The following is a 20,927-nucleotide window of genomic DNA, read 5'->3' as shown; positions in this document are numbered from 1 at the left end:
TCTTGTGGGTTTGGAACGACATGAGGGTGAGTAATTAATGACAGAATTTTCATTTTTGGGTGAACCTTTAAGTAAAATGACCAAATACAGTTAACTTTTTACACCATGTTGGTTGGGTAAACCTGAGCTTAAAAAATCAATAGTATGAAAATATAAATAAATATTAATATAAAACCATCATTAAACACATCTGTACAAGTTTTAGCGAACATCTTCATCTTAAAATATTCTCCCTGAAAAGCAAACACCTGTTAATGCAATCCTATAGATTTCCATATGGGTCAACTAGTAATTTCACATGTAAAATTTAGTTAATATGAAATCTCACTGCATATTAAGTAACCTTTGTTTTTAATCTGGAACAATGGGATTTTTCTCCTCAGCTAACATGATTTAAGAATACTGTGAAATTACTTAAATTATATTTGAAAACCATGCTGCATTATATAGTACAAAGACTGCCCATACAGCACCAGTGTACCTGTTTTACCTTTGATTTTACAAAGCCAAAGACCCATCAATGTTTTCCCTCAGTTCTTATCTACAGTGTGTTGATAAAATCAGTACATGCTGCTGCTGCTATTCTGGCACAGTTTGATGGGGTTTCAAAGCATTTCGAGTTTTACTGCAGATGAAAGAATCTGCCAGCATCGTTATGATCTGTAGTACTGTTTTCTCTGCAGTCCCTGGTGAAAAAAACAGCATATGCTGGTAGCTATGTTTTAATGCTGGGATGCTGGTTAGGTATGTTTTGGTGCTGGTTTAAACTGGTCCTTTGCTGGTTTATGCTGGTCATGTTGCTGGTCAAGGACCAGCATAAACCAGCAAAGGACCAGCATAGACCAGCATAGCATAGAAATATTTTGAGAAAAAGGTCAAAATTACAAGAATGCAGTGGAAATGTTTTGATAAAATCAAAATTATGAGAAAGTCAAAATATTATGAATAGTCAAGATATTTTATTATTCTCGTAGTTTCGACTTTTCAAAATATTTCAACGTTATTATTGTATTGCTATGACTATTCTTGTAATTTTGACTTTATTCTCAAAATATTTCTACTTTATTCTCGTAATGTTACTTTTTTTTCTCAAAATGTTTTGACTTTATTTTCGTAATTTTGACTTTATTCTTAAAATAGTTAACTTTATTCTCAATATTTCAACTTTATTCTCATAATTTTGACTTCATTTTCCAAATATTGACTTAATTCTCAAAATATTTCTACTTTATTCTCGTAATGTTACATTTTTTTTACTTTATTTTCATAATTTTGACTTTATTCTCAAAATAGTTAACTTTATTCTCACAATTTTGACTTTATTCTCAGTATTTCGACTTTATTCTCATAATTTTGATTTTATTCTTAAAATATTTGAACTTCATTCTCGTAATTTTGAATTTATTTCTTAAAATATTTCAACTGTATTTTTATTTTATTTTTCTATGCTGGTTCTTCCATAGATGATGTTTACTAGAATGTTTTTTTTTTTTTGCTGCTAGTTTGTTTACCAGAATGTTCAGAGATTGTTTATTGGATAGCATCCCGTCCATTAGATGGCGCTAGTGCTCCTAATTAATTATTATTTTCAGTTTAACTCCTTGAGTAGGCAAGAGAAGAAAAACTCAGCTGTTCCATGGGTTCCTTTGGGATTAGTTTGGTGACAGAGCTATCATTTGTGTCACATTTTACCAACTTACAAAACAAGTAGTTGATAAAACACGTGTTAATGTGTAAAACATCATGTAATCTTTCAGCCTGACAATATGGCTACCACCTTTCCCTTTCCTGACACAGATTCTGTCTGCTATCTTTGCACTTCCTCTTTAAAAGACTCTGTTGTTCTAAGATGTTGCCACAGCTTGTGTAAAAACTGTCTACAAAGCTACTGGGAGCTCAACAAGTCCCTGGAGTGTCCTGTTTGTTTGAGGGAGACACACTGTTCTGTTCTTCTACATCATTTAAGTATTTCTTGCTTCGCCTCAGAGGGTGAATCCTCTCAAGACAGCAACTTCAAACCACTCTGTGAAGGGAATGCAGAAAGTAAAATGGTAAGTGAGCTGTATTGCACTTCACTAAAGAGTGAAATGTAAGTGACTAAGGGATCTGCTCTGATGCAGGTATAGATTTTATGGTTTGTCTTATGAAAACAGCAAAGAGAGAACAAAACTTTTTGAAACTGATTCTTCTGATTCAAGATGTGTTATTATCTTGGTGTTTTAGGGAATACATAGTAGTAGTGAAAGAGTATTTTAGCTAGTAGATGAAATAAATGAATATTCTGTCATTAATTACCCTCATGTTGTCAAAAGTTGAATAATGTCAAAAACAAAAAGTATTCTGGTAGCTTCAAAACATTAAGGTTGAACCACTGATGTCACATGGACTATTTTATCAATGCCCTTGCTACCTTTCTGGGCCTCGAATGTGGTAGTTGCATTGCTGTCTATACGGGGTCAAAGCTTTTGGATTTCATCAAAAATATCTTAATTTGTGTTCTGAAGATGCACGAAGGTCTTACGGGTTTGGAAGACCATGAGGGTGAGTAATTAATGACAGAATTTTCATTTTTGGGTGAACTATCCCTTTAAGTATACAAAGTCAAATTAGGGTACTTTCTAGATTACAAGATTAAAGTTGTAATATTTGAGGAAAAAAAATCAAAATTACGAGCATGGTCGTTGCAATACAAGAATAAAGTCGAAATATTTTGAGAAAAAGGTCAAAATTACAAGAATGAAGTAGAAATGTTTTGATAAAAAATCAAAACTATGAGAAAATCAAAATATTATGAATAGTCAAGATATTTTATTATTCTCATAATTTTGACTTTATTCTCAAAATATTTCTAGCTTATTCTTGTAATGTTACATTTTTTTTCTCAAAATATTTTGACTTTATCAAAATACTATTTTGCCATCTCAAAATGTTTTCTTTATTTTGTAATTTTGGCTATTCTCACAATTTTGACTTTATTCTCAATATTTCGACTTCATTCTCGTAATTTTGAATTTATTTCTTAAAATATTTTGACTTTTTCATAATTTTGACCTTCCTCAAAAGGTTTTGACTATTATTGTAATTTTGACTTTATTCTCAAAATAGTTTGATTTTATTCTCTTAATTTAACTCAAAATATTTTGACTATTCTTACATTACTACAACTGTTCTCATAATTTTGACTTAAATCTCAAAATATTTGAACTTAATTCTTGTAATCTTGACTTTATTCTTAAAATATTTTGATGTTATTCTCATAATTTTGACTTTATTCTCAAAATATTTGAACTTCATTCTTGTAATCTTGACTTTATTCTTAAAATATTTTGATGTTATTCTCATAATTTTGACTTTATTCTCAAAAGAATTCAACTTTATGGTAAATGATGTCACATGATGCTTTTTTTTTTGTTGCTGAAGTTAGGGCTGAACAGCCTGTTAGATCAGGGATCTGGAGGGCCAGTGTCCTACAGAGTGTAGCTCCAACCCTAAATGCATTGCATTTAGAGCCTGTAATGCATTTTTATTACTATCACTCACCTCCCATGCTGAGCTGATGTAATGCACACTTTGAACAATAAAAGTCACTTTGGATGACAGCATTTGCCAAATGCATAAATGTCTATGCTAACACCAACAGCAGTCAGTAGAGAAGGACTTATCTGCGGTAATGAGCACTATTGCCAGCATCAAGAAAGAAGAGGACATCAGTACCATTGTCCAGATGTTGATGGAGGTCAAATATGAACCTGTTGAAAACAACATATCAGCAAATATAGAAAACCTTATATTCGGACATACAATGGAGGGCATTGCCTCTGTGAAGGTAAGATGTCAAATGCATCTGCATATGTCTTTCTAACAGATAACGCCTAATCTAAACATGTTCTTTTTTTTTTTTTTTTAGAGCGAGCAGTCCAATGAAACCAGGTGAGTGTCTTGTCTGCTCATCAAAATGCAAAGATCAAAGATCTGTCTAGCTTGTCTTGTTAGTACATGAAAGCTCAGAAATAGGAAATGTGAAATCAACAGTCAGCCTCTAAATCTCTTCTTGCTTAGTCACTGAGTCAGCTTCCTTTGCTTCTCCAAAAAGCCTTTGATTTATACATGATTTACTGCTTCCAGGGATGAGGAAGCAGATACAGATGTGATACTACATGACAGTATTTCTGCACCCAGTTCCATTTTAAAGGATCCCAATGAATCTACAGAGAATCCTCATCTACCACCTACGACTACTTGTAAATCATTAAGGTCCAACCTTTGTCCAAAATGCGGCAAGAGTTTCAAAAGAAAGTCCGACCTCAGAGTTCATGAGAAGGTGCACTCATTAAAGAAACCACACCGGTGCTCCACTTGTGGAAAGAGTTATGCTAGTAAACATGAGCTCTCCATGCACATGCGGCTACACACCGGCGAGAAGCTGTTGGACTGTTCTTACTGCAAGAAGAAGTTCGTCAGAGAGAGTGGACTGAAGTCCCACTTGAGAAGCCACACAGGGGAGAAGCCGTTCTCTTGCTCGCAATGTGGGAAAAGCTTCGCTCGAAGAAGTACCCTAAGTACTCACTTGAGGTTGCATGTAGGCACCCTGCCCCACCAGTGCAATTACTGCGGGAAGCTTTTCAACACTGCTGCGGCTATGAGAGTCCACAGGGCAACCCATACCGGAGAAAGACCCTTTCCGTGCCCGCAGTGTGACAAAAAGTTCATCAATAAGTTTCACTTGGAAGTTCACCTGCGTAGTCACGCAGGGAACAGGCCATTCAGCTGTTCCGTGTGTGGGAAGAGTTTCTTGCGGAAGCAAGAACTCAACACTCATCAAACCATTCACCAAGACAACCGTCCTTTTCATTGCACCGACTGCGAGAGCAGCTTTAAAAGGTTGAGCCACCTCACATCACACATGAAGATCCATTCCTCCGACACTCCTTTCAAATGCACATACTGCAGCAGATCCTTCAAGCATCCCAACAGCCTCAAACTGCACAAGCGTCTTCACACTGGAGAGAAACCCTACACTTGTGAACACTGCGGGAAAAGGTTCCCCTCTTCAGGAGATCGAACTAGACACCTAGCTGTACACTCCGAGGTTAAATCCTACAAGTGCCCGAAATGTGACAGAAGCTTTCGCTTCAGGAACAGTATGAGGTCCCACATGGTCACACACACCGGAGAAAGACCTTTCCATTGCAAAAAGTGTGGCAACAGCTTTAAGAGAATCGCAAATCTCAAAGCACACGAGGTGGTGCACACCGAAGAAAGATGCTACAGCTGTTCTCAATGCGGTTTGGCCTTCAAGTCGTCCTCTACTCTCAGGAGCCACCTGATAATCCATTCCAGCAAGACTCTGTTAGATTGCACCATCTGTGGCAAAACCTTCACTCGTCAAGACACCTTCAAAAGGCATCAAGACCTTCACGCCAGAATCAAAGTCCACAAGTGCTCAGAGTGTGGAAAATGCCTGAGTTCAGCAAGCTGCCTGAAGCTGCACATGCAGGGTCATTCCGGGAAGAAGAAAATGTATAACTGCATTGAATGCGAAAAGAGTTTCAGTTCCACATCCTACCTCTTGAAGCACCGGCAGATTGCGCACACCGACGAGAAGCCATATACATGCTTAGAGTGTGGGGAGAGCTTTAATACAGATGGGAAACTGGTCACTCACCAACTACAGCATTCTGGACAGATGGATCACGTTTGCTCCCACTGTGGGAAGAAGTTTGCACGGAAAGAGACACTAAGACGACATGAGAAGATGCACTCTGAGAAGAGGCCTTACCAGTGCTCAGAGTGTGGGAAAGGATTCACGAGGAGCGATCATCTAAAACAACATCAGAAAACACACGACAAGAGAAATTAGAAATAATGTTTTCATTTTTAGTTTTCCTTCAGCATTATATGTTAGCGAAAGGAGTTGCTACTATTGATGTAGCCTGGTAAGATACACAGAACAGAAGAAAATATACAACTGCGATGAATGCGAAAAGAGCTTCAGTTCCACATCCTGCCTCTTGAAGCACCGGCAGATTGCAGAAAAGAGGCCGCTGGTCGACGTCTAGGAAAGGTCACAAGGAGCGACAATCGAAAACCGCATCAGAGAATACACGACAAGAGAATTTAGATGGAAGTAATGTTTTCATTTTGAGTTTTATTCAAAAAGGAGTCTCTAAATTGATGTAGCCTATTAATATGCACAGCACAGAAGAAAATGTACAACTGCGATGAATGTGAAAAGAGTTTAAGTTTCACATCCTACCTCTTGAAGCACTGGCAAATTGGTGGGAAGAAGTTTGCATGGAAAGAGAGACTAAGATGACATAAGAAGATGCACTCTGAGAAGAGGCCTTATCGCTGCTCGACATGTGGGAAAGCATTCACAAGGAGCAGTAATCGAAAACCACATCAGAGAATACACGACAAGAGAAATTAAATGGAAGTAATGTTTTCATTTTGAGTTATCTTGAATTATCTTACTTTTGTCCAGGCATTTGAGTAATGAGACTGAGGATTGAAGACTGAGGAATATTGCCCCCTTCTGAGTTCATTTGAATGGCACTTTATACTAGTTATCACTCCACCAGATGGCAGTCTATGCTTTGAGACAGAATTGAATGAATTGTGGACCTTAAAGGTACCTGAAAACTCAATGCTGCAGAACCTTCTCTAAAATCATGAAAAATAAAAGCATTTAAATGTAAGATAAAAGATAAGAGAGAAATATTATTGTGCTTTTTTGTTTTGTTAAAGTGTCTCACTGAAAGAATATTATGGATGTTGTGTTCTGTCATTAAAGACATTTATGAACTCAGGTGATGTGTTTCTTTTATTAACACTTGTATATTTCAAAAATGATAGTCCGCTTTTGTTTGGGGTTGCCACTTTCACCTTTCAAAATAAGTCTGATACATACATAATGGCAGTTAAATATGTAACAGTCCACAAGTATCAAAATGAAATTGGATTCTGATGCAAATGGTATATGTTAACCAGAGGCAAGAACCTGCACTGACAAATGACATGTACTACCATTTATCTGAAGCTGTGGGTAAAATAATGCCATGAATCAAAAGGAGAAATCATATGGACTTACATTAGGTCAATGTGTCAAATTGGAATTTGATTGGACATTTCTGGCCTTTCTACTTAATGCAGAAGATCAAAGAGCAAACTGCACAACACCAGTTCTAGACTGCACATTTTGTGCTGTAAGCATTTAAAGAGGTCACTTGATATACAATACTGCAGCACAGGTAGCAAAGAAATGTCTAAAAAGGTACTGCGCTATAAATAGTCTGAAATTATATATTTTCATGATAATGATAGTCTTCACGCTTGTGAGTTCATCACCCAGGCATTTGCTCTTTACATTTTGTGTCCATTTCTCAATATTTCTTAGATTTTTTTTTAACCAATCAGGTGTTTGTATGCGCATTCCCATTTGTTTGTGTGGACGTTTGCAGACTCCAGCTATTTCATTCCCAGTCGAACAAATAAACATAGTAAGAAATTCTAAGTCTGGTCAGGGGAGAGTCACACTCTGTCTCCCTGACAACAGTCGCTAGGCAACTAACATTTGTCATCCCTTTTCTTTCTTACCTCATGTCCCGTTTCCAACCATCTGCCTTTAGAGTGAAGCCATCAAACCCTTTCAAATACAAATATAGTTCCTCACCTCGAGGAGCGTCACTGCCGGTTCGCTCGCAAGAATCTAGACCTCATCGCAATCGCAGGAACAAACCTCAAACACATACCAGGGTATCATAACAAATTGTCTTTATTCTCTCATTTTCAAAGACAGAGTGGATAACATTCATCAATAATGAGAAACAAGTGAATGGTGCTGCCATGTTTGACCTCGGAACGTTTCCAGAACGTCGTGTTTTCATTTGTTGTTGCATAAGCCTGTGTGGCCAGCCCCCACAGAAATGCTTGGTCCTATGGCATATTCAGTGGATTTCATGAGATCATGTGTTGATGGGTCTAAAATGTGAGTAGGTGAAAATACAGAACAAAACCTGACCGTCTCTGTGGGCTCTGTGTCTCCTCTTATGGCTCGAAATACGCTCACACGGTATCATCCTAAACACTCATAAAATTACAGCCATATCACCAAATGGATGTAATTTGTGGTAACCCTCGCAATAAGGTTACAGTGATTTTACAGAACGTTATTGTTAAACGAACATATTTCTAACTACCTCTAAAATCAGAGGGAAATAATGGGTTGATAAGAATGATGTTCAAACTCTGTCAAATGACTTGCATCAGTGTTGTGCAATGTACTGAACTCTATGGAGTGAAGCATCAATGATTGCAAGGTTCACACAATTTCAGCTTTGACCTCATTAGCTGACATTTCAAAAAAAAAAAGAGTCAAACTTAAGTGTATGCTTTTGAAGGCATTTTGAATAGCTGATAATATATATTTTTTCCAATTATTTTTACCTGTTTTTTTCCATTGCCATCCCAAGATCTCACTTATAGATCTAGTTTGAGTTCAAGAAGCGTAACGTAGACAGTAGTGTTTTGCAAGACGACGTTCAACAAGTTTTCAAAGCAGCTGGCAGGACATTCTGTTCTAAGGTCAAATGTAGGTCCGTATGATTTCCGCAATGCGGAAAACACGAATGGAATCGTAGAATCCAGTTATAAAAATGGAATTTACTGTATAACGTGGAATGTCATGGAATTTGCCGAATTTTGGATGGATACATCAAAAGTAGGTCAGTACACTTGAATCCATAAGCGATATGGAATAATGTCTGTGAATATTAAGCTGCAAAATTACTGTTTAAATATGATGCGTTTTTGTTTAATTCAAACCTGTGCATACTGAAATGTGCGTGTCGCTTGCTGTATTTTCAGACTCTGCCGCCTCAATATACAAGTACATGAACAGATGAACAATTTCTAGAACTACAGACCAATTTTGGTGTTTGGAAACAGTGCTGATATTTTTTGTGGGCGGAGCCTTTCTGGTGGCAGAAAATGACTGTTTTCAAGTGTTAGTGTATGGAAACCATGGATTAAAAGAATAAAAAATATAAATCTGAGTTTATATTTTAAAATTCTGACTTTATTCTCACAATTCTGATAAGAAAAATAAACTCGTCACTCTCTTTTGAGTTTATATCCCACACTTCTGGCTTTTTTCCCCCTCAGAACGAACAAACTCGCTATTGCTGAGGTAAGTTATAAAGTTTGAAATACAAGCTATACTTGCATTTGCAAGAAAAAAAGTCCGAATTGTGAGATAAAATAGGTAAATGTAAAATGTTATAGGTTTAAATAGTATTTCATGCTATTATGTAGACATATTGTTTAATTCAAATTTATGCTTTAAAATGAAAGAAATCATAGCAGGTTTTATCCATAAGTCCGTTTAAATGTCTGCGATTAGTTTCAAATGGCATTTTTGACAACAGTATTCTATAAAAATGATTTGCATTTCGATTCTGACATCCAAAGGCACAATACATTTTGTCTTTTTCTGTGGATTTTTCCCATTTCACTCTACTTGTTACCAATGTTTTTCTGCCACCACAATGCGCGCAGCTGCTATGATGTCTACTGTGATGTCTACTGTAAATTGGTCTATAGTTACTTAAGCATTTTACAGATTCTTATTAGAAAAACTATCATCATATCATGTACAAACAGAAAATAAAGGTCTTCACAGCAACCCACCAAAACAAATGTTTGGTTTAACTTTAAGAAATTGTGACAAATATTATTTAGTACTATATAGTACTACTACTACTACTACTAAAATTATTACTAAAACATTATTTTTAAAGGAATATTTACCAGAAACATTATTTACCAGAATTTATTTAACAGAAAAATGTAAATACACAACACAGTACTTATGGAAAAAAATAAAATAAAAAATATTAATTAATTAGAAATGCTTTTGATTATTAATATTTAATGAAACCATTAAAATGGAATCTAGAAAATTTACAGAAAACAGAATTTGTTAAAAAAAACAACAAAAAAAACAAACAAAAAAAAACAAACGTAATAGGGCTTTAAAAATATTATTTTTGTTAAACCTTTTATACATTGTTGTTTAAAATTTAATTCAACCAAACAGAGTCTAGAAAAATGAAAATGGGGAAAAAATGAATTTAGAAAAAAAAAAAAGTGAGTTTGGGGAGTTTGGGGGCCCTACAAATGTTTTCAATGTGTTTTATCCACTTTCTTGCTACCGTGTGACACTGTACACTGTGTGTGATGCTTTCTGCAACACTTATTATGTCAAAGAGGTCTATGACGCAAGTTTGAAGCCCTGATGCAAGTCATATATGGTCTTAACTGTAATACATTCTTTGAAATGAACAAAATTCCTATCAACCAATCATCCATGTCCTATTTGGTGAGCCTCATGATAAAGACAATATGAGAAAAAGACATTACATGCTTTAAGACTACATGACAAAGTGGGCCCTTCTCAATATTGCTTGTCCTAACATCCGTTCCTTTTTGGTGACAATTCATTTAGGAAAGTGAAGTAAGAGGAAATTTAAAGGTTTAAGCAGTTTTAACCTGAACCCAGGGTTTTATGGCGTTGACTGAAAGTGCCTATTCAATCTCTGAGACTTGCATTTAGCTACTGCGTGTAGCTAAATACCAAATACTATTTATTACAATCGACCCGTATAAAGGAATATGAGAGTCAGTCGGTTTATTCTCTTGTCAGACAGAATCGAGTGTAAAGATGGCTTGCTTTCATAATAGAGTGAGGTGTCAAATTAGTTCAATGGTAATTTGACACAACCGAGTTATTCTCTAGCGTTTGCCCTGTCTGACTCGAGGGACATTATCAAAGCTCTCTCTACAGACCAATCTGCTTTCCCTGCCAACACTGATTACCTAATATTGCCTGCTTTCTTATTTTATGCTCATTAAATAACAGGTCTGTGCATTACTCCCACTACATTGGAGTTTAATTACGAGTGCACGTAATTAAGAGCTTAAATTGATGTTAATATCAGAAGAACAACAACATTTTGCTGTTACATTGCAAAATGTCCCATTACATCTTAAAACAATCAATTAACGTGATTTTGCTCTGAGTGGGCCTCCCTACGGTTAAGACTTCATTATAGGTGAATATCTGAGTATGTACTTTAGGCCTGATTGACTGAAGTCATTAATGTGCGTCAAAGATTACATTTCACTAATAATTGTTTGAGGGAGAAACTCATCAGTACCTAATCACAAACATTGCTTATGTTTAAATATTTTCTTCCTGTTCTTAAAAATTATGACAAGCCAATTAATTCCAACCACAACCAGGAGTATGTGTTTTCTAAAGGATGTTAAACCAGCTGTATGCCGCTTTTTCAAATCGTTCATCACGCTACGGAAACCGCATATGCAAACTATTTTAGCAAGTGCTAATTCCGCTTGTAAACAAAGCCCTTGAAGGTACAATTCGCAATTACCACAACTGGCCGGCTGTTTATAGTAAGACAATAAAAAATAACTTGTGAATATCATTACCACTCCTCCGCAGTTCTGTGCTGATTCAGCCGCATATGTTGCACGATGCTTTGTGATTAGTCTAAAAGCATATTTCTTAGGTGCCATATGCCTCTGCATTAACAGAGCGCATTAGTAAACATCCCCACTCAGGGGTCAACACATCCATAGTTTGGATGAGGTTAGCCAATAAACCTTATGTGTATAATGGGAATTCATAAGTTCAGTTCACATTGTGATTAACATCTTGTCCTAACCAGATGTGGTGGCATAAAGCAATAATTTGTCAGTTGCTTGGTTTTAATTTCTGTGCTGTAATGGCAAATAGCCCAGGCCATAATGATATCTCATTTCATAAAAATGTGTATAAAACATTAAATATCTTCTCAGTGGCTTTGATATTTTGATAAAAAGCACAAGTTAGCTAAGTTACAAAGCACCAATGAGCGCTTTTGAGGAGGAACTAGTCACTGGATCTGCAAAGGTTTTCCAGGTTGGTGGCATCAAATAAAACGGCTTTGTTCTTCACAACCGACCTTGAGAATGTTTTTACACAGCATCTGTTATTTTTTATATTATTTTCCTGTTATTTTCTGTTTTTACACTGCAGTCTAATATTGTAGTAGAATCTATTTCAGACAAGTTTTCCCCTAAAAGGTGTGAAAAATCAAATGTATTTAGTTGCTTTACATGAAGTTAGATTTTCTTTTTTTTTTAGACTTTCCAGGCTACCCAAGACTACAGTATGTCTGGGTTAAGACAGTGTTTTCCCAGAGCTGTAACCACCATTGACATTACTCCTATTAGTAGTTGGCCAACAGGGCTGCACGATGTATTAAAATAATTGCTCTAAACTGTATTATGATGTTGGTATTATTAAATCGCAGGACTTCGATTTCTGTGTTTCAGAGTGAAGCATGACAGTGCTTATAAAGAAATAAATTTCTTTATTTTGTCATATAACAGCAAAAATGAAATAACTTAGGGCTTGTTTACACCTGGTCACTTCATGCATTTTCTCTGATCGGATATCAATCTGATTTTTTTACACCTGACCAAATAAATGTTTCCGCAAAATGAATATATATCCAAACTACAATTCCCACGCCAATATGCAAATTTAAGTTCGCATCAACGAAAGCAACAGATATGTGCTGCATTTTATTCATCATAAGCTAATTTCAAGACCAGAACTTGAAAGTTAAGTTAGCCACACTACCTTTAATGAAGATGACTGTGAGCATCTGCGACTCACTTTCAGTTTCATTTTTCAGTTTGCGCATCGGTTTGCTAAAGAGACATTAAGCTACTCATCTGCAGAATTTCGTGTTGCATCAGCACTGTCATATCTGACTACACGCTCTCACGTTTATTATTTTAACATTTTGGGAGAAGTAAAATTTACATATGCGGTTACAACAACCTGTTGCATTTACACTTGTCCAGTTTCAATTGGAATGCGTTCCAAACCACCTCCTGAAATGGTTTGTGCAATTGGATTTAAATCAATCTCAAAAGCTTTTTGAAGGGCATTTACACCTGGTCTTGAAAACGGATAAATTGATAAATTGACCAGGTATAAACAGACCCGTAATATTGTGCAGCCCTGTCAACCAATAGGGTTTCTCAATGATTCCTTCACTTTAAATCTCTTCATATGGTTCCCCTAAACCTGAAAATATGCTGTCGTTGTGCAGGTAGAGTGAGAAAAGCTAAAACGCTAAATCCATGCATTAACTAAAGCATCTTATTCTGTGCTGGCGGGCTTTTTTTTTTTACGACAGGACTTTTACTACTGTTCTGCATCCGTGCTGTGTCAGCATGCTTCTACTAAAGGAGCTACTCTATTACTAACAGCCTGCCAGAGCCAGCATGATGCGCTCATTATACTGAGATCCAGTGCTATATTTATGTCGGTCTGTCTGTTTATAGGCCTTTCAGAACCTTAAAGGTCATGTTCTGTCAGGATAGTTTATACACTGCTAGATTTCGCTGCACCACTGTCACGTTCAATGACGGAGAGACTGGTATAAACAACTAATTTCACACATACTAGTTTAGGTAATATCTCCGGAGAATTATCTCCTCTGTGAAGTGGTGCGGAAACACTGTCTCTTATCTCCTCACCTGTCAATCTTACATGCAGTTCTGCAATCTCTCCTCTAGCCTCCTTTAACACCTCCTCTCCTTTTCTCTCTCGGTCACTTTCGGTTACATTAGAGCACTGAGGTCATGACAAGAACGTGATTTCTGCCTGAGCATCCTGCTTCCTCTGTGTCTGCTGAGGTCTCTGTCTCTGGCGCCCTCCCTGTCCCTGTCTCGGCCCCCGAGGTGGGAGCGCGGAACGAGCCCTGACAGAAAGCGCTTGGCCCTGCTGGTCAAGCTCTCTCGGCGGGCCGCCGTAGGAGACCCCTCTGTCCAGCCGGGGCCTAGGTTGTGGCCTCGGGCTGCTCTCACAGCCGCTTCCAACAGGTCATTAGTGCGGTGGTCCAGAGAAACGGAGAGCTCCATATACAGGCAGCCAAACATCATTGCGCTGGAGTGCGCCTCTGAGAAAGAGACAGAGAGAGGTTGAGTGATACAGACGCAGATGGAGTTTGACAATCTCATGTCATATCAACACAGATTAGCGTTAGATAACTGAATCAATTGAGTGGGACTTAATGGAGCACGGAGGGGCCGTAGGAAAGAAGAAATAAAGGCTAAATGCTTGCTGTATGTGTGGGTGTGTTTGTTCGGAGGTGTGTGGACAGGATTGAATTAGATCACTTTAGATGTCGACTAGACGGCACAATTGTGGATGAGTGACATGACCTGAATGAAGAAACAAACAGATGAGGAGGAGGAGACTGAGAAACCTGAAAAACAGACATTTATCATGCCAATCCAGAGATTACATGTAGTTTCATAAGGGTTGTATCATGAAAAATCAACAATCCATAAGTTTTGGCACTCTTTTCGCCTTTATTATGATAGGACAGATCATACAGAACAGGAAGCGAAGTGGGAAAGAGAGAAAGGGGTGGGATCGGGAAAGGTCCCCAAGCAGGGATTCGAACTTAGGACGCCCGTAGCACAACGCAATATATTTATTAATATTTAGAATTTTTCTTATTTTTCAGATATTTTTATTACACAAATGCATTGCTTAGCTTCAGAAGGCCTTTATTAACTCTCCGGAGCAGTGTGGAGTACTTTTTATTATGGATGGACGCACTTTATTTTGATTCAAAATCTCAACAGCCATTGACTTCCATTGTAAGGCTTAGAAGAGAGGACATTTTTTTAATATAACTCCATTGTATTTGCCTGAAAGAAGAAAGTCATATGCACCTAGGATGGCTTGAGGGCTAGTAAATCACGTGGTAATTTTCATTTTTGGGTGCACTATCCCTTTAAATCTATTTTATTTCAGCAACGAAAACAATAATAATAGCTTGAGTTTTAATAACAATAACAACATTGAAACAAGGCAGGTTGTTCAGAAATCTGTCAGCACAACAATGAAAACATTCACACTTGACCACCCACATTTACACGTCAACTACGCCTATTCAGTGTTCAGTAACTTGGCCTGGCCTGAGAAAGTAAAGTAATGATGAAGTTGGATAAATAAAACAATAACAACGCTAATTTTCAGTATTCTACCAGAATGTAACTAATGACAAGCCCACCAAACATTGTACTGATCCTGGCATCATATCCCTCTGAAAGATCACAGCTATAGAAATATGTGGCTGATGTTTATTTTTACCTTGATCCATGATCATTTCAATTCAACCTTAACAGTTTGTGTGACACATTTCAGCACGGATTGTTCTGTGAATCTGTCACAGGCTTTGCAAAGAGGCTGTTACTGTAGGATGGAGCATTGGCAACTTGATTGGATCCAACAGCAAGCCCACTACATAAGCAAGCGTTATCACTCGTTTGCAATGAGGTTTCATAACAGAGGTCATTCAAAGGGGACATCGGAGGCAACATTCACTTTTACATGGTGTTTGGATATTAATGTGTTTTAGCAGTGTGTGAACACAACCACCCTACAGTTATAAAAATCCATTCACTTCTATTTTTTAATCCCTAAAAAACCTACATGGTCTCAATTATCAAGACGTTTTAATTTTCTGAGTAGTATGGCATCATGTTGCTCCAGCCCCGCCCACGACTACTGATGGACTGTACCGTATTAGCACATTATCAGCCAGTTGTATGCTGGCCGCCCTTTTCTCCACGCTCGAGCAGCTGTAGCAACATCATCTTGTAAGCAATGCAGATGTTTTGTAGTTGGATGTAAAAGTAAAAATAAAAGTCTTAATTTTCTCACAACATCAGAGCCACTGAGGATGCAGTGGATTAGTTGTGTTTTTGATGGAGGGGCGGAGTTAACAGTAGCTCATTATCATTTAAAGAGGCGTGCACCGAAACAGCTTGCTGTGAACAGGACTGTTTTTGACGAGGTAAGGTGTTATGTTTTATGTGACCATTGGAGAATAGTAACCAAATTATGTTGCAGACATTTCATAAACAACCTAAAGAATCATACCAAATCATGGAAATTAGCATCCGATGTCCCCTGTAGATCCAGTATAGTTGTTGATACCCCATTAACATAACAATTTAATTGTGATAGACTCAATAGGAATACATAATCGTTCAAAAGTTTGGGTTTAGTAATATTTTTTTTAAAAGAAATGAATACTTTTATTCGGCAAAAATGTATTAAATCGATCAAAAGAAACAGGGAAAAAAACAATGGTACAAAAGATTTCTACTTCAAATAAGTGCTGTTCTTTTGAATGTTCTATTCATCTATTTATCAAACAATCCTGAAAAAGGAAAAAAAGAAAGAAAAAAACAATCAGCTATAAAAGAGCTATAGAATAGAATATCAGCTATAGAATAGATATGATAAAATGCAGCACTGAAGAGCATAAGATTTTTTTCAAAACACACACGTACAGTTTAAGTCAAAAGTTTACATGCACCTAAACAATGCATTAAGAGTGGTGGGTGAAAACTTTTGAACAGAATGAAGATGTGTACATTTTCCTTATTTTGCCTAAATATTTTTATTTTTTTCCATTTAGTACTGCCCTGCAGAAGCTACAGGACATACGTACATGTTTCCCAGAAGACAAAATAAGTTAAATTTACCCTGATCTTCAAATTAAAAAAAGTTTTCACCCCCCCAGCTCTTAATGCATTGTGTTTCCTTCTGAAGCATCAGTGAGTATTTGAACCTTTTGTAATAGTTGGATACAAGTCCCTCAGTTGTCCTCAATGTGAAAAAATGGATCTCAAAATCATACACTAATTGTTGGAAAGGGTTCAAATACACAAAAATGCTGAAAAGCCAAATAATTTTTGGGACCTGAAGGATTTTTCTGAAGAACAGCAGGCAGTTTAACTGTTTAGGACAAACAAGGGACTCATGAAAACTCACTACAAAAAAAAAAAAAAAAAAAAAAAAAAAAAAAAAAAAGATGTGGCTCATTCAGGTAACAGCACAATATTAAGAATCAAGTCTATGTAAACTTTTGAACAGTCATTTTTATAAATTCAACTATTATTCTCTTATGTAGACTATGTAAATGTCTTTTGTGTGAAATATCTTATTCAGGTCATAATAATAATATACTACATAAAAAAATAACATGCATTTTGTATGATCCCTCTTATTTTAGTAAAAATAATTAACATTTTGCAAATTCTGCAAGGTGTATGTATATGCCAACGTTGCTTAGGATAAAATGCAATGAAAAAAAATGATGGAGGGACACAGGTTAAATTGTTCCGGAGAGGGTTGAGGTGGGGAAAAATAAATGATAAAATAAATAAATGGACCCTGTTATCTTTTACAAAAATGAAGGGGAACCTATTCGTTCTGGCACAGCAGACAGGAGATTTATCACATGTGTGTAGCATTACAGTCCTTCAGAGTTGTAAATTCTGTTTATGGCTATAGACTCATCTTCTCCAGCAGAAGGTTGGGCATCTCTGCTGCGATGATTTAATCTGTATGACCTTACAACATGTACGCATCCGATGTCTGTATGCCTGTTTAAATACGGCTTGAATGTCAGCATTAAATGGCTGACTCGCAAATACACAATGTAAATTAAACCCATTTACATGCAGCTGAGTACATAGTGAGTGTGCGTTTCTGTGTTCGTATCGGAGATAGGAAGATGGATGCAGACAGAAAAAGAATCTAAACATTTCCGTATCGATGACCACACTGGCTGCAGCACCCAGGGGAATAAATATGCTGAGTACAGATGTGTCCGCATAACTGTCCTCTGAGCTTCCTACAAGGTCCTTTTCTCCCTGCCACACCCATCTTATGTGTTTGCCAGTGCTTGAATACTTAGGGTTGAAGGCTTCAAGCTGAAAGACTTAGGGTTGAATGACAACCCCCTAAAGCCTACATGTATTAAACTTTGGAGTATAGCTCATCCCACACAGTTTGTGCTGCTGACACGCATGATTCATTCAAATTGTGCAGCTAGATGAGAAGAGTGCTATCAAAGTCTCTTTAGAGACACTCCGTAGCCATCTCAGTAACATTCGCAGAAAGCTATTTTTAAGTTTTGCATGAATAGCAATAGACCATCCTCTCTAAAAACTGAACACAACAGCATCTTAAAGGATTAGTTCACTTCCAGAATATAAATGTCCTGATAATTTACTCGTCCAAGATGTTCATGTCTTTCTTTCTTCAGTCAAAAAAAAAAAGAAGGTTTTTGAGGAAAACATTCCAGGATTTTTCTCCATATAGTGGACTTAAATGGGGATCAGTGGGTTGAAAGTCCAAATTGCAGTTTCAATGCAGCTTCAAAAGGCTCTACACAATCCCAGTTTAGAAATAAGGATCTTATATATAAATCCGTTTAAAAAAAAAAGAAAAGAAAATTGATATACTTTAACCACAAATGCTCATCTTGCACTAGCTCGACCTCACGCATTACGTAGTAACGTTGGAAAGATCACGTCTGACCCTGTGTTTACAAAGCGAACATGCAAAGAAAATCAAACACGCTTTACAAAAAAAAAAACGACAATGTCAGATGATTTTAAAGTTGGAGGAGAAAATGAGATGGAGTTTTTCGCCATACACTCTTAAAAATAAAGGTTCTTTATTGGCATTGATGGTTCCATGAAGAACCTTGAACATCCATGTAACCTTTCAAATGCAGAAAAGTTTCTTTATAGACCATTTCGTTAGATGTAAACAACACTGGTCCAGAAGCACTTCCTGTTTTTTTGTTTTTTATTTTTTTATTTTTATTTCACATATACAAATACATCTTAAAGGTGCTAATGTAACATTTTCATCCAGTCAAATGTTATGTTGGTTATATTTTTTTGTGATGTTTGTGTAAAGTTAAAAAAAAAGAAACAAAGTGTATCAGGACCAGTAGGTTACATCTAGCGAAATGATCTATAGTCAAAAAAGGTTCTTTAGATTTTTTAAATGTTCTTCAAAATGGTTCTTTTAAGAACTGTTCAATGAAAGGTTCTTCTATGGCATCACTGCAAAAACACCCTTTTGGAACCTTTATTTTTAAGAGTGTACCCTATCTTTTTGAAGTGATGTACACAGACAAAGAACTAAGCATGTGTGGTTAGTCCACCTTTCCAACGTGATTACTTAATGAATATTAATTTTTTTTTTCGAAAATGACTGATTGTTTCACTAGATACGACCCTTATTCCTCTGCAGAAATCATGTAGAGCCCTTTGAACTGGCACTGAAACTGCTATTTGGACCTTTAACCCATTGGTCCCCATTGAAGTCCACTATATGGAGAAAAATCCTGGAATGTTTTCCTCAAAAAACGCATTTTCTTTTCAACTGAAGAAAGAAAGACATGAGCATCTTGGATGACATGGGGGCGAGTAAATAATCAGGAAAATTTTTTATTCTGGAAGTGGACTAATCCTTTAAACATTGGATTTAAAGGTTAATTTAATGTTAGATTTGCCATTTCTTTGTCATGTTGTTGTTTGTATTTATGGCGAATGAGCAGCAAAGTGAAAGAAACAGAAGAACGCAGCTTATACTGGATGTAATTTTCTAAAAGAACAGAGCACCTCTGATGTCGTTCTTCCCGTGGAACCGTCCTGTTATCAGCTCTAATACATAAAAGTGCCTGCACACCATTTTCTTAATGATTACAACACACTAAGCTTCTCAGTCCTCCTTCCTTATCCTCCTTATCACAGCCCTGCAAACACATGGCACAGGGGGTTCACTTCACCACGCAGGAGAAGGAGAGAATTAGAGAAAGAAAGGTGTGAGGGAGACAATATGAGTGCATGTACCAGCATTGGCATACGTATACAAAAACACACACACACACACATACATAAAGATAGTAACACCAGCACAATGTGGGTGAGAGATAATACAGAGCAAACATTAAAAAAAATGTCCCAAACATGCCAAGCATGACAAACAGATGAGAAGAAAAGAGGCGAGAGGGGAAGAGACAGAGAGCGAGATGCAAGCATGACTGGAAGCAGCCAGAAGCATTATGCCAATTTACACTGAGAGGACACGTGCCCCTACAGAGATTTTGAGCCATGTACATTTAAAATGCAACTTTTATATACAGTTTTAATACTGCATATTTAACTGAATTGTGTTAACCCTAACTCAAATTCTGCAAACAATCATATATAAGTGTATAAATACATATCATTTTAAATTATAATCAACCACCCTCCCATGTGAAATTTTAAAAAAGATAAAAAAATACATTTTTTTAAAATGCTAACCTGAGTTGAACTAAATTCTGCCCTCCTGAGAAAACACCAGCAAAGCTAATCTATATTCCATATCAGCCCTAAATGGACAATGTGCCTACTTTACAAACATTCATCTCCTACCAGCACCTGTTCCTGCTGATAAGCTGAGTGATTTTTCTTGCCAGGAATCCATGAAGCCCCTTATATAAATACAGCCAGATGGAGATAGAAGCATTTAGACAAAAGCTGAGTCATAGCAGCAAGGTTAATATAGATGACTCATAAGTGTGAGAGACAGAGGTGGACCACAGGGAGCCTTGTGTGGACAAAATACCTGTTGAATTATATGATCTGCACTATAAATGACTGTGTTAAAAATGCTCATACAATTTATTATTATTTCGCACAATTTTCCGCTTATTTTCGAAGCGCTTAAAAGGATAGTTCGCCCAAACATGAACATTTCCCCAAAATTTACATCCTACATGTATCTGACTTGATTTCAGAGGAATACAATCGAAGTTATATTAAAAACAGTCCTGGCTCTTACAAGCTTTATAATGGCAGTGAATGGGGGTTAAAATTTTGAAGCAAAAGGAACTGAATGCATTCATCATAAAAAGTACTCCACACAGCTCCGGGGAGATAATAAAGGCCTTCTGAGTCGAGTGGAATCGATGCATTTG

At 36.8% G+C, this 20,927-nt stretch overlaps 2 protein-coding genes across 2 annotated transcripts in view; one reads left to right on the top strand and one right to left on the bottom strand.

The window, feature by feature from the left end:
• The first annotated feature begins 1,591 nt into the window (after nucleotides 1-1,591).
• Nucleotides 1,592-7,655, top strand: si:ch211-119o8.6 (uncharacterized protein LOC556659 homolog). Its single transcript, XM_051135549.1, has 4 exons — nucleotides 1,592-2,051; nucleotides 3,641-3,826; nucleotides 3,908-3,930; nucleotides 4,126-7,655. The coding sequence occupies exons 1-4, from the start codon at nucleotides 1,767-1,769 to the stop codon at nucleotides 5,858-5,860; spliced, it is 2,229 nt and encodes a 742-aa protein (XP_050991506.1). The 5' UTR covers nucleotides 1,592-1,766; the 3' UTR covers nucleotides 5,861-7,655.
• A 2,765-nt stretch (nucleotides 7,656-10,420) lies between these two features.
• Nucleotides 10,421-20,927, bottom strand: part of rem2 (RAS (RAD and GEM)-like GTP binding 2) — a 31,233-nt gene continuing 20,726 nt past the window's right edge. Inside the window, exon 5 of the mRNA XM_051135558.1 lies at nucleotides 10,421-14,036. Coding sequence (XP_050991515.1) covers nucleotides 13,699-14,036 — 338 coding nt within the window. The 3' untranslated portion in view covers nucleotides 10,421-13,698. The remainder of the gene's footprint in view (nucleotides 14,037-20,927) is intronic.

The sequence above is a fragment of the Labeo rohita genome, chromosome 2 (assembly GCF_022985175.1).
Source record: "Labeo rohita strain BAU-BD-2019 chromosome 2, IGBB_LRoh.1.0, whole genome shotgun sequence".
Taxonomy (NCBI): Eukaryota; Metazoa; Chordata; class Actinopteri; order Cypriniformes; family Cyprinidae; genus Labeo; species Labeo rohita.
This window is presented reverse-complemented; position numbering and strand designations above follow the sequence as displayed.

Excerpts from the sequence above, each read along its gene's own strand:
- si:ch211-119o8.6 (XM_051135549.1), top strand. The coding sequence starts at position 1,767 with ATGGCTACCACCTTTCCCTTTCCTGACACAGATTCTGTCTGCTATCTT. Across the intron at positions 3,827-3,907 it reads AGGGCATTGCCTCTGTGAAG|AGCGAGCAGTCCAATGAAAC; the intron begins GTAAGATGTCAA and ends TTTTTTTTTTAG. Across the intron at positions 3,931-4,125 it reads GAGCAGTCCAATGAAACCAG|GGATGAGGAAGCAGATACAG; the intron begins GTGAGTGTCTTG and ends TACTGCTTCCAG.